The sequence below is a fragment of the Drosophila tropicalis genome, unplaced genomic scaffold (assembly GCF_018151085.1).
Source record: "Drosophila tropicalis isolate 14030-0801.00 unplaced genomic scaffold, ASM1815108v1 contig_1190, whole genome shotgun sequence".
NCBI lineage: Eukaryota > Metazoa > Arthropoda > Insecta > Diptera > Drosophilidae > Drosophila > Drosophila tropicalis.
Window position 1 is genome coordinate 317,670 of NW_027172561.1, and position 13,961 is coordinate 331,630.

Consider the following 13,961-nt stretch of genomic DNA (forward strand, 5'->3'; position numbering starts at 1 on the left):
AATACAAAATAAAGAATACAAAAAAAAGGCAAAACCAAAAACAAAACGAAACGAAACAAGGATAATAAGGATAAATTTTTTTTTAAAATCGTACTTCGTAAACGAATATGTATAACGTGTGAAATTTTAACGGTTAACCGCGAATTGTATGTATGTATAATTTGAATTTGTGTTTCATTTCCAAAAATTAACAAAAAACAAAATATTACGATCATAAAACCAAAAGGAGTATCAAAAGAATAAAGTTAATACAGCAGGAAGCTTAGTTGTGTGAGGAAAACATAAAAAAACGCAAAAACAAAACGACAAAATAGCGTACATATATAACACAAATTAAAACGCAAGTGTGGAGTCTAAATGAAGGAGCAGCAGCATCAGCAAAAGCAACAACAACCATACAGGAAGAAGAAAGAGTAACATACGTTGGAATTAAAAAGAGAGACTAAACTTCGGGAGAGAAAGACCAGAGCAGCAGTAGCGCAGCTGGTTTTTGATGTTGTTGTTATACAAAGTGACAACGGGAGCAGAAAAATGTCAACGTTCTTGAACAATTTCTTCCCGGCAGGTAAGCAAACCCCCCTGCCCCCACAAAAAAAAGAAGGGAAAACAAATACAAACGCAAATTCTGCGCCAACATAGAAAATCAGCGAGGGGTCATCAGATGCGCTGAAGCTATGGCTAGTGGCGCCTTTCTTAATTGAAAGTCACCTTTGGCATATTTCCGTTTTTTTTATACCATACACCCATAGGGTGAAATGGTATATTAAGGTCGCCAAAATGTATGTAACAGGCAGAAGGAAGCTTCTGCGACCCTATAAAGTATATATATTCTTGATCAGGATGAACAGCCGAGTCGATCTAGCCATGTCCGTCTGTCCGTCCGTCCGTCCGTTCGTATGAACACGCAGATCTCGGAGACTATAAGAGCTAGAGCCACCAAATTTGGTATGTATACTTGTGTATTATGTACATATATAGAGTTAATTGGAATTTCAGCCACGCCCCCTTACGCCCCCAAGAATCACATAAAGTTATTTTTCTTAAATAACGCAGAAATTAATTGTTCAAACTTTTTACCACGCCCCCAGGAATCACATAAAACTGTTTTTCTTAAAAAGTATAATAGCTAGAGACATCAAATTTGGTTTGCAGACTAGTTTAATAGACGCGCAGAAACTGGCTATTTAAAAATTTTGCCACGCCCACTTCCGCCCCCGCAAATTAAACAAAACTGACAAACAAAGCTAAAGTCACCAAATTTAGTATGCGCGTAGAGTATATATATTTTCATATTTTGCCACACCCACTTCCGCCTCCATAATTAAGAAAAAACCGATTTCCTCCTGTATTTTTTTGACTGTCGCACTCAAAGACTAATTATTATCTATTTCTATCAAACTACCAAATTTTATTGAAATTGGACTAGAAACATGCAAAATATGCGTATGAACGTATTTTACTACGCGGTCCACAAGGCCAGAATTGGCCGTTGGCTAGTGGCGGCGCTAGAGTGCTCGTGTGTTCGTAGAGTGAGCGAGATAGCACATACTATGAAACATGTAAAAACAATTTAATAGACATACATTTGGTTTTCGAAATTTGAAATATTTGTTTCACCTGGTGTATGGTATACCCAAGTCGACGAGCTTCATTTTTTGTATGGTGTCGATTGAAAAATGCAGAAAACTAATTTTCCCTGTAAAATTTTCATATCCAAAAAAATGTTTTTTTTATACCCTTGCAGAGGGTATTATAAAATTGGTCAGATGTTTGTAACGCACAGAAGGAGACGTTTCCGACCCCATAAAGTATATATATTCTTGATCAGCATGAGAAGCTAAGTCGATATAGCCATGTCCGTCTGTCCGTCTGTCCGTCGGTGCGTACGCGTTTTACTCAGCCATCTTAAGAGCTATCGGGATGAAATTTTTTTTGGGAGCTTTTTTTTACCCGGGTGAGATAAAGTATGAAAATCTTTGGGATCGGACTACTATATCATATAGCTCTGGAACAAAAATTTTTGCAAAAATTGGAGTATCCCCATGAAATTTACCAATATAATAGAATTTGATATAAAATCTCAGATCCCAAAATTTGACCCTGATCGGATAAATAGAACACAAGTTACAGTCTATATAAATCGGTTCAATCGCTGCCGGCAGCTCTGCTTGCTGCCTACTACGTCATCATCAAATCAACAGAGCACATGCATACACACACAGACGCAACGCTACATAAACTGTATGTGTATGCGTGCGTTGCTTTGCTTAGGGAATGAGGGAAGAAGAAGAACAAATTGTACATAGTATGAAGAGTAAAATTGTTTTGTTTGTATATTAATGAATTGAGTTGCAGAAAACAAATTTTGAACATGTGAAATTATTATTGTCAAGGACTGCAAGGGTATATAAACTTCGGCATAGCCGAATTTAACTTCTTTGATATTTTTAACATGAATTGCGGTTCAAATACATGCGAAGGGAATTGGCGTAAAAGTCAGGGATTTTTTTGTATTTCCTTTCTTTTTGAAAATGATTAAAAGAAATTCGGCACTTTTTAATTTTTTTGTCCTGCTCTGACTTAGATCAGAGCCTTTCCATTCTTGCACTCGTCATATTACATATCTGGAAAACTTGTCTTCAGAGCTTAGAGGCTAATTGCAGGAGAAGAATGAGATCTTGTATCACGATTACTGATAGAGCGCGGGGGTAACTCAATGAAATTTTTAGGAATGTGGTTGATACCCTATTTTTTTGTTCAGTTTTCGAAAAGACAGCATTAGCCGATGTAAACCAATTCGTTTGGCCTTGTGGTGGAGTGGTTATAGCCCCTTGCTTGATTGCATCTATAAACTATGCAAAGCAGTTCAATTCCTATTGCTAGGTATTTTTAAAGTCGTGCGCAATTTAATTTGTTTTTTGTGTGCTGTGCTGAAAGCTTCCAACTCTCATGATGGTGATTATTGGCAATTACATGGCCCTGGTCCGTTGGAGATTTTCGTTGTGTTGCATATACATATGTACGTGACCATGAAATGGATCAAGGAAACGATCTGAGGATGGAGCACAGCATGAACATTATTGAACATTAGATTTTGAGCGAAAAAACCTTTATACATATAAGACTCGTGGATAAATATTTGAAACTTACTTTTTTTTTTACGATTTTTCTTCATTTTAATGGTTTTTTACTCAGTGTAAATTTCTCTCTCATCTCTTTCACTTGAAGAAAATGATTTCTACTCCCTGTGTGTTCTATGTGTGTGTGTGTGTGTGTGTGTGTTTGTATGATGGTTCTCATTAATTACACATTTAGCTGCCTTTTCGATCATTGTTTAATCTTCTTAGAATATATCAACATCAACAACACCCTCGTTTTCGCTCTTTCTCCCTCTCTTTCTCTCTTTTCTATCGGGGGTATTTCGAAGATGTACAACAAGTTCCACACTTGCATTCTATATGGGATTTTCTTCTCTCAGGTACGGCAGGAAAAACCACTTCCTCTTTGCCCTTTGCCAAAAAACTATACTAAATGATATAAAACAAAAGAGATGTTGAAAAGAAGAGAAATAAAACCAGTTTTTAAGAGTTCAACAACAAAAAGAAGAAAAAATAATATCGGCTACTACGAATCTTAGAGAGAGAGCGAGAGAGAAAGAAGGAGTAACAAGAGTAGGGAGGAGCCGTCTTGCAGGCAGCTGACGGAAATACATTGACTTCTTCAAAGAAGAGAAGATGTGTGGCAATGGCAACTTCTGGTGCACCACTGGGTTACCTGTTGATGGCCCTTTGCTGTATGTTCTGCTAGAGTGCAGTTGAAAACTGGTTTCCTTTATGTTTTTTTTTTTTATGTCCTTTTTCTTTTTTTCTTGATGCTCGTAAGCAGAGCCGGAGATCGATCTGTAAGTCGCCCTCTCCTTTCATCCTAGAGCTTTACAGCTGTTTATAAGGAAACTTCCTTTTCACATTTTTTCACTATACTACGACGTAATCACCTCACATTAAATAACAGGCTTAAAAGGTATTTTTCCTTTTCTAATAGAAAAGTTGTGCAAATATTCAATTCAGTTTTTTATTGACGCGCAAAACAAACCTTACAGTCGACGTCCTAACCACCTGACGCCATCCCAGCCGCATCCTATCAGAATGTATACATACATACCCATGCATTTATGAATATCCAAGGCTTCATTTTAGTTCTATCAAATTTTTATTGCTTAACGATTCGTGAAAGGTTTCTTATTGTAGCAGACACACGTACACACACACAGAGACAAAACAAACAAACAATAACAATAGAATTAGAGCGAAAGGGAAAGAGAAACGGAAATCTATTTAAAGTTGCATAAAAACAAATTCCCAGAAAACTATTACCTGAATTATTCGTCGAAATTGATTGTAAATAATAACTAAGTCAACCAAAAAAAAAGTTGTAAATGTGTACAAATTGATTTTCGTTGATAGGTTGATTCGCTCGTTGACCCTTAACCTTTGTTGAAAAGCTAAAAATGTTTGTGGCGCGATGATCATATTCTATTCAAAGGACTTCTCCCCCATCCCCAAACAATAGTTTTTGCCCCCCTGCCAAGGCTCAAATTAGAATTTAATTATCCCGCTAATGCAGACAAGTTGACGTCGCGTTGCCAATTGTTGTTTCACTTTTCTTATCGCGTATTTTTGTTTGTTCGTTCACTTTTCTTGGAACGAGCTACATACAAAGTGGAGTAGTATAAAAATGTCAAAGGACACTTGGATTTTTACGATTATACTATACCTATGTATGTACATATGTATGTATGTATGTATACCCAAACTAACTACTTTCGGGCGGGGGTTGAACCAGGATTTCTTCACTTTTAGGCGGAACTCTACCCCTTACAACGCCGTGCTGCTTGAAGACCACTCGGTGTTTTACCTATAAGTCACCGAAGTTTTAGCTTTAAACGCGATTTTTTAGGAAAATATAGAATAGTGCGCCAAAATATTTCAAACAGCTTCAAACGACGTGGTATTCTACAACATACCCAAAATTCATCCAAATCGGCGATTCGCATACCTGAACAAGGGGAACCCCTTGTTAGATTTCAGATCATATTAAATGACATCGACTGTCTTTGTCAGATCCTAGAAAGCCTTTCCCTTGTACAGCGATTATCTTGCGGGATTGGATTCTAATTGTTGCTTTTTTCTGTGATCAAGAAAATTCATCTGTATAAAGAACATTCAGTAAGAGAGCCTTGCCTATATTAATATTGAAGGACTATTGGCTGTTAATCCAAAATTAATGAATGAATGAATTAATGAAACAATTGGGTTTTTAAAAGTTTCGGAATTTTGAAACTTATCACAAAAAAAAAACTAAAGTTTTACCTCTAAAACTGGTCAAAATTAAAATTAGCTTTAAATTATTTTTGGCAATTTTTTAAATCTGTTCTAGCGGAGTTAAATTTAACTTTTGACATAAAACTGTTCCGACTATTGAAATATCCGTACGTAATCTTTTTTGACAGATGACGACAACCCGTCAAGTATGCAACACATTTTGTATGGAGTTGGGTAGAAGTAGGAAAAAAAGGAGGAGGGAAGAGGGGCTGAAGAACGGCGGACAGCTGCTACTAATATGACACAAATAGCCGACGACCATTTTTTGGTGGCCTCTTAATTTCGCATTCGCTTTCGTTTGCCAAAATCACAATATATTGTCAGTGCCCCACCGACCGGCTGTCTGCCCTTGGGCAAACATGTGTACATACACACACACACAGAGAGAGAGACTTACGCATTACTCATATGTTTCGGGGGCCTCCTTCTGGGGGCCATCGTCGCTTTGTTGTCGTTGTCGTAAATTTGCCTTCTGGGTCTATGCTATTTTTTGTTCTATTGAGTGAGGGGAGCCATAAAACCATTTAACCCCAGGACGTGACAGTAGAAAGGGAAAGTCTACCAGTTTTATGGCTATTAGCTGGCTGTTGTCATTATTAGCCGGTTAGGGGTTAAATGCATGTCCTGACCTTAAAAATACCCAAATCCTATACTCAAATGTATCTTATTATCTTAGTTACATCTGTAGGTATGTACATATGTATGTATTTTAAATAATTTTTAGTCAAAAAGGCGTAAAAGTAATGACAAAAAAAAAAAGAAATTGTGATATAAACTTAAAATAAACTGTTAATATTCTCGGAATTTCTGTCTCTCTCTCTATTCTACCCACCTCCCACATCACCTCCTCATCTTTGATTTGTATCCAATTGTATCAAACCGCATGATGATACATGTCAATTTCACACATTCTACTTCCTCTCTCTCTCATTCACTCTCTTTTACGGTTTCCCTCTGCCCCCACACGATTCTCCACTTGATTTCTTTTCGGTGTTTCAATCAAAGCTTGCTTTCACGTTCACAGTTGCTCTAAAACTGTATTATCACGCGGCACAAACGCGACTTTTTACTTCGTTGGATTTTTTTCTTCTCTCTTTTGTTTGCTTTTGCATGTTGCTTTCGTGTTGTTCTTGTTTTTGTTATAGTGTTTGATTTGGTTTTTTTTTTGTCTCACTGGCGCTGGTGTTTCTGGTGTTTCGCTGCTTCGCTGTTGTGTGTTAGTCACTCTTTGGCAACGGCCACAAAACGTTACCACACGTCGGCGAGTGGTGGTAATCGTAAGTTTTCACCCGAACGCCTTCTCCAAAAAAATCAAAAACAACAACAAATGTTTCGCCTCATCAGTGTATGAAACTAAAAATCGAAAAAAACAAGAATTTTAATATGTAATAATATTAATGCGTGTCAATTGAGGTAAAGCTCTGTCAATCACCTGAACTCTGCTCTGCTGGCGGTCAAGAGAACATCAATCAAATTAAAAAACAAACCGAGTTCTTCTCAGTTTCCCCCAGTATTCTTGAGCAGCGGAACACGTTGACGTTGACACCACACCGAGAACTTTCATTTCACAATGTGTGTGGTGCTTAATGTGACTGCCGACTGACGATGGTGCCCCATGCCCACGCTGCCCCCCCCCCACCCGTTGTGCTTTCTTCTTACTTGTGTCGTCTTTTTTTGTTGTCTGTTTTGTTTGCTGGCTTCTTTCTTTCAGAGATACTCATATGTACATTATGTATACACTTACATACATAGATACATATGTACATATGTATGTATGTACATATGTACATATGTAAGCCTGTTTTTTGTGCATATTATTTTGCGGCTAGCTTCACTCACTTCCGCTACTGTTTGAAGCCTCTGTGCTTGTTGTCAACCCGCTGCGACGGCGGATCTGATGACGACTCTTTTTATAAAGTTTTTTTTCGAGCTGTTGAAATCATCGCAACGCAATGCAAACACAACGCATACGCATAATAATGAAGTAGACTGTAGACAGACGACTCTCTATAGGCTTAATTTCATTGTACTCACAAATTTTTGAGTTTTTTCAACGATTTCATTTCGTTTCGTTTTCACAATTGTTGTTAGGCTTAGGAGCACCACTAGCACCGCCGCCACCCCCGCAACATCACCCCACACTACACAAAAAAAAAAAAAAAAAAAAAACATTTACACAGCTGTTCAGCTAGCTAGAGCAAACCGATCGTCTATGATTTCCAGCAGCTGTCGACAGACAAAAATTGGGTCAAACTGCCGCCGCTAGAGCCCTGGCCCGGCTGGCTCTATGGCTAAAGCTTACCAAGAAACCAACCAAACTTGTCTTTGGTCACGTTGGCTTACGACAGCGCGATGTCAATATCATGCACATTTACACACACACCAATATCTCAATGTGTGTATGTACATATATACATATGTACATATTTATACAGAGAGAGAACAGTGTTGAAAACAGTTCTCTGTCTAACTTTTGGAAGAAGAAGCAATTGCATTAGTCAACAGATTACATTAATTTACCACTGAGGCCTTCAATCAAGTGTGGTTTAATCATTTTAACGAATGAACTTGTTAAATCTGTTAAAAGGTACCACGTGTCGTCTATTTGGTGATCTATGTGGAAAGTTTAAAGCTGTAACTAACGCTCGCTTGAGCTCTTTAAAGTGTTTAAAGTCTGATGGAATTAAAAATACTTATTCTGGATAAAGTTAAAGTAATTAATTTTGAATGTAAATTATCAGGTTGTGATCTGTATCTTTGGAGTTTAAGCAATGTATTTTTTTTTTTTTTTTTTTTTTTTTTTTTTGAAATTTTTGAAATTTTTGAAATTTTTTTTGAAATTTTTGAAATTTTTTGCCACATATGAACAAATTTACCACTGTGGTCAATTGCCCAAACTGATATCCTATTTTAAATCCAATCTGAATACAAAAGGATATTAAAGCTGTATCTTAAAGATGTATCTGTGGGTATTATATTACTTTGTTGAATATGCCCTTTAAGGTAATTTCCTTAGAATTTAGAAATTAAATCATCATAATGCAGTAAGTGCAAGTATCTTCAGATTCACCCGAAAACAATTAATTTCTGTTTGTTGCCGATAAATCTTTTCCACCTCCCTCTATCGTTTTTCCTTGTGGTATCATTATGATAAGAGTGAGTTGGAGTTTTCTCATAGCCATTGCCTTACTCTTATCCAACCGACCATTTTTATACCCTTGCAAAAAGGGTATATTAATTTTGGTCAGAAGTGTGCAACGCATAGAACGAAGCATCTCCGACCATACAAAGTATATATATTCTTGATCAGCACGACGAGACGCAAACTCCTTCAAGACCGTAAGAGCTACAGAGCTCTTACGTAGACTTGTATATGTATACTGCAGGGGTTGTATATCTCGGATTCAGCCGGATCGGACCACTATATCTTATAGCTCCCATACAAACCCCAAAGTCACGAACAGTGACTTTTCTCAATAACTTCGTTAATTTCTGTGCTATTATCGAAACTTAATATTAGAGAGTTTATTACGCCTGTAAACTACTGTGCCAAATTTGATCAAGATCGGATGACTATATCATATAGCTCCCATAGGAACGATCGGTCGCAAACAGTGACTTTTGTAAATACCTTCGTTACTTTTAACGCGATTGCTTTCAAATTAAACATTTCTTAATTTAATATGTCTGTTCATGACTGTGCCGAATTTGATAAAGATCGGGTGACTATGTATATCATATAGCTCCCATAGAAACGATCGGTGGAAAACAGTGACTATGATCAATATCTTCGTTATTTCCTATGATTGTAGGCGATTCTTTCGCAAACATAAGCCATTTTAGATAAAACGTTCTTCCACATTGATGGCTAATAGGTAAGGAAAGTTTTACCAAAAAAGTTGCAAGGGTATACAAACTTTGACGCGGTCGAAGTTAGCCCCGGCCCTCTCGTTTTTTTTATTTTTACTATGTTAACTTTGGATTGGTGGGCCTATTTTATCACATTTCAATGATCTCGGAAGAAAAAGAAAACGAAATAACAAAAAATTATGGCACAACATTAATAATGATTTGGCCTCAAAAATAAAAAGTGTTTGAGATTGCCCACACAATTACACGAAAGTGTGCTGTCCACCGGGGGGTTTGGAGGTGGTGGAATTAAGAGAATGTGTTTGACTGCTGCCTTTTGTGTATGTATGTGTGTGTGCCTGATAATGATGGCAAAGCGCCTTGGCTATAAATATTTTATTATTAATGTATAAATGTGTCCACAAAATAATAAGTCTCTTTTGAGTAAATTATTACTCTCATAATTATAATTATTACATGGCTTACTCTACCTATGTTTTTTTAGTACAAATTGAGAGATAGAGAGAGAGAGAGAGAGAGAGAGAGAGAGATAGAGACATAGCCACGTATCTTCTTCTTCCCACTCTCTCTGTTCCTTTTTTATGTGTACAAAATATAATCGGATGATCGCACGATGAGTGCTAAATGGCGTAATTAAACTGAGTGAAATATCAAAATATTTGTTCATTCTTTTCGTTTTGTTATTATTGCTGTTGTTGTCGTTGGGGAAACAAACAAAATAAATCGCTAATGGACAAACACATGATCGCGATCGTCGCCGCAATGCAATTTAACATCTATTAGTAGAGCGCAGGGGTCATTGGTATTGGAAGCTTGTCAAACTGTGTACTGGGTGTACATTCGAACATTGGTGTACCGTGTTATTTCTACTTTTTCGACTTCTATTATGTTGTTGGCTTACAGCTCTCGACACTTCCTTATAGGCCACTCCAAATGGTTTTATTTGTACTCTACTAAGTTTCCAAGTTAATTGTGGGATATTTAACAGGATGTGATTCCAATTGTTGCTTAGTTATGTATACTGCTAACTGAGAGCCTTTAATAAATTGGTTGCTAACGTGACTTCATATGCTCGAAGATACTTTATTATGAGATATCCAGGGTATACATGCATACATACATATACATACATACACATGTACATGTATGTATGCATATAATAATCTTCAGTGTTGTTTATATTTTGCTGCTTGTTGTTAACTGGGCGCGTGTGCATGCAGAACTTGAACTTTCCAGCTGCAACAACTATCCCCCATTTACACACACACACATACACATTCATATACAAAATAAAAGCACAACACAATCACACTACAGACAGTTGAAAATTTACTGTTAATCGAGCACCACACGCCCACTTTACCATTACAGTTTGACATTCATTTGTCTGACTGCTGCGCTGCTCTTCATGTCTTTGACTCTCGCGTGCGAGTTTCTCAGCTGCTGCTCCGGCTGTTGCCGCTTGCTTGCAGTGTTGTCGGATCAGCTATTTTCTAGCTTAATCTGGCTATTGGCCGATTGCAACTAAAGTATTAGCCACACATCTACCTATTTTTTTTTAAAATTATATTTAGCTAAATTAAAAAGGAACTAATAGCGGAGGAGTTTTGCGTGGTACCTTTTTGTGGCTGATCACATTGCCATTTCCCAAGTTGACCATTTGCTTCGAGAATGACATTCCAGCAAAGTACTTAAAGAAGGCAAATTACAAATGCGATAACGTTGAAAATTATGAGTTGGTGGTCATTGACGAAATAATAACAACAATAAATTTAAATTTCATTAAAAAAAACCAGAGGGCCGGGGCTAACTTCGACCGCATCAAAGTTTGTATACCCTTGCAACTTTTTTGGTAACTCTTTCCTTACCTATTAGCCATCAATGTGGAAGAACGTTTTATCTACAATCATAGGAAATAACGAAGATATTGATCATAGTCACTGTTTTCCACCGATCGTTTCTATGGGAGCTATATGATATAGTCACCCGATCTTTATCAAATTCGGCACAGTCATGAACAGACATATTAAATCAAGAAATGTTTAATTTGAAAGCAATCGCGTTAAAAGTAACGAAGTTATTTACAAAAGTCACTGTTTTCGACCGATCGTTCCTATGGGAGCTTTATGATATAGTCATCCGATCTTGATCAAATTTGGCACAGGTGTAATATAGGTGTAATAAACTCTCTTATATTAAGTATCACCGTAAAAGCACAGAAATTAACGAAGATATTGAGAAAAGTCACTGTTCGTGACTCAGGAGTTTGTATGGGAGCTATATGATATAGTGGTCCGATCCGGCTGAATCCGAGATATACAACCGCAGTATATACAAGCCTACGTGCAAAATTTCAGCTCTGTAGTTCTTACGGTCTAGGAGGAGTTTGCGTTGATTCAGACGGACGGACGGACATGGCTAATTGAACTCGTCTCGTCGACGTCTGATCAAGAATATATATACTTTGTATGGTCGGAGATGCTTCGTTCTATGCGTTGCACACTTCTGACCAAAATTAGTATACCCTTTTTGCAAGGGTATAACAACACTCTGCTCCTTTTAGCCCTCGGTTTAGCTACTTTTGTTGAAACAAGTGCGGCAACACTGCTTGCTTGGGGTCTCTGTTGGGGGGCTCTCTCTCTCTCGTCTGTTGCTCTTCATTGTTTTTACACCTCTGCCTCACCGCTCAGTAGAGAGTGGGCAGCGTTGCCGCACGGTTTGTCTCGCGATCGTAGCGCTTACAAAATTTTTTTTTTTTTTGTATTTTTCTTTTCATTATTATTGTTTTTGTGCATATTTAACGCTGACTCTGACGGCTTTTTGGGTTTCGTATTGTGGTTTTGTTGTATTTATTTTTTTGTTTTGTTTAATTTTTCGTAAGAAGCAAAACGCTCTGTTTAAATAACAACGTGACACATAACGGTTAACGATAACGGCCATCGTCTGAGTGTCGTCTCTTGATGTGCTGTCTGTCTGCTCTGCCACATCTACACATCTACGTGACGTAACGATTCGTAATTTTGTGTTATTGTTTGGCCGCCAATCTACCTGATGAGAGTGTGACTATATACATATGTATGTATATGTATATATACATACATATATAAAAGCGTATCTCTATCTTTGTATGTGTGTAAATATATCTCTATCTCTGTCCGTGTCTGTGTGTGTGTGTGTGTGCGCGTGTGTGTGTTTGTGGCGTTTTCATGAACGCGTTCGTGATCTTTGAAGCAAAACAAAGCTGTCTGTTTCAACGTGGAGCGTAGCATAAAACAACAAAAAGCAAGCGCATATACAATATATGTACATACATACATACATATGTACATATATACAAACATTACAAAGTTATATATATATGTATATACATATGTATGTACATACATACATATATAGTAATCAGTTGGGCTATTTTTTTTTTTCTATTTTGTATAATTTTTTGCCGACGTCATGCCAACAAACTGCCAGTGGCAGGCAATTCATGTAAATATAAAGTGAAAACAAAATAGCATCACACAAAGATACATTAAGAAACTTATACATATGTGGTATTTTATTTATATTCCGGTTTCGGTTATTGGCAATGATATTAGTGTTACAATTAATTTTCTTTTGGCTTAAACAAAAAATCAAACTGACTGCAGGTCTGTCCCGAAACGTGTGCTCGCTGTCGTTGCAAACTTCCAAGTCATCTGTGTGACCGTCTTTCATTATTTTATGAGGCTCAGCACTACAAACTGGCTTTAGAAACGATGACCGCTTCTGGTTCTTTTATTGTGTATCGGTGCCTCATCACCGGTTCCTACATTCGGCCCTCCTGACGTTCCATTCGACTCGAATGAATGTCCCCAAGGTTTCATGAACTCAGCTACAGTGGATGTTTTAGTTGGCCCTTCCGTATCTCCAATCTTTTGAACCTCATATCTTCCATGTTTCTGAACTGCCACTACCTTGTACGGCCCCAACTTCCTTCGAGTTTCAAACTTACTCCGTACTGTGTCTGCTTTATCGCTACTAAATCGTTTATTCCGTATTTCCTTTCGATCTTCCGTTTAGCATTATAGGACTTACGGTTTTCCTCCTGTACGACTTTAATATTTTCAATCGCCCTTTCTCGGATCTCCTTTCGTTCCTCATTCAACTCGTCAACTATGCATTCTAAAATACGCTCTCTTAGCTCTGCATCTTCAGGAGTTCTCATATCCAAACCTGTCAGCATCTTAAACGAACTCACTTTGGTGCTTCTTGGCTCAGTGTTGTTTTTCATTTGTTGCACCTTGCCTACAGGCTTATACCAGGTTGCTGGACCTTCCAAACTTAATTTCGTTAACATGGGTACTATGATCTTGTGCATTCTTTCGACCTGTCCGTTTCCACGCGGAACACCAGTTGTAATTAATAGATGTTGTATGCTAAAATGTGACGTAAACGCCATTCCCCTATCGGTCACTACTCTCACTGGGTTACCGAATATATTGGCCTGTTTTTCCAAATGATTTACAACTTCTTCTGCCCCGGTACTTCGGGTAGGATATAACCATACGAACTTACCAAAACCATCGACAACTACTAACAAATGATTGTACCTCTTCTTGGTAATGTCCATTGGACCCACATGGTCAATATGATATGTAACGAGAGGCTGATCTCCCTTATCAATCACTGTCAGATACCCTTCTTTTCTACCCATTTTCGCATTTGTTATGATAC

The 13,961-nt window shown here is 37.5% G+C and overlaps 1 protein-coding gene across 3 annotated transcripts in view; it reads left to right on the forward strand.

The window, feature by feature from the left end:
- PAN3 (Poly(A) specific ribonuclease subunit PAN3) overlaps window positions 1–13,961 on the forward strand; it is a 31,105-nt gene continuing 17,144 nt past the window's right edge. Inside the window, exon 1 of one of the 3 annotated variants that reach the window (XM_068293919.1) lies at window positions 1–565. In XM_068293919.1, the coding sequence (XP_068150020.1) occupies window positions 532–565 (34 nt within the window). In that variant the 5' untranslated portion in view covers window positions 1–531. Of the gene's footprint in view, window positions 566–12,176; window positions 12,327–13,961 lie in introns of those variants that run through there. The other 2 variants (XM_068293910.1, XM_068293933.1) reach the window with 2 other exon arrangements.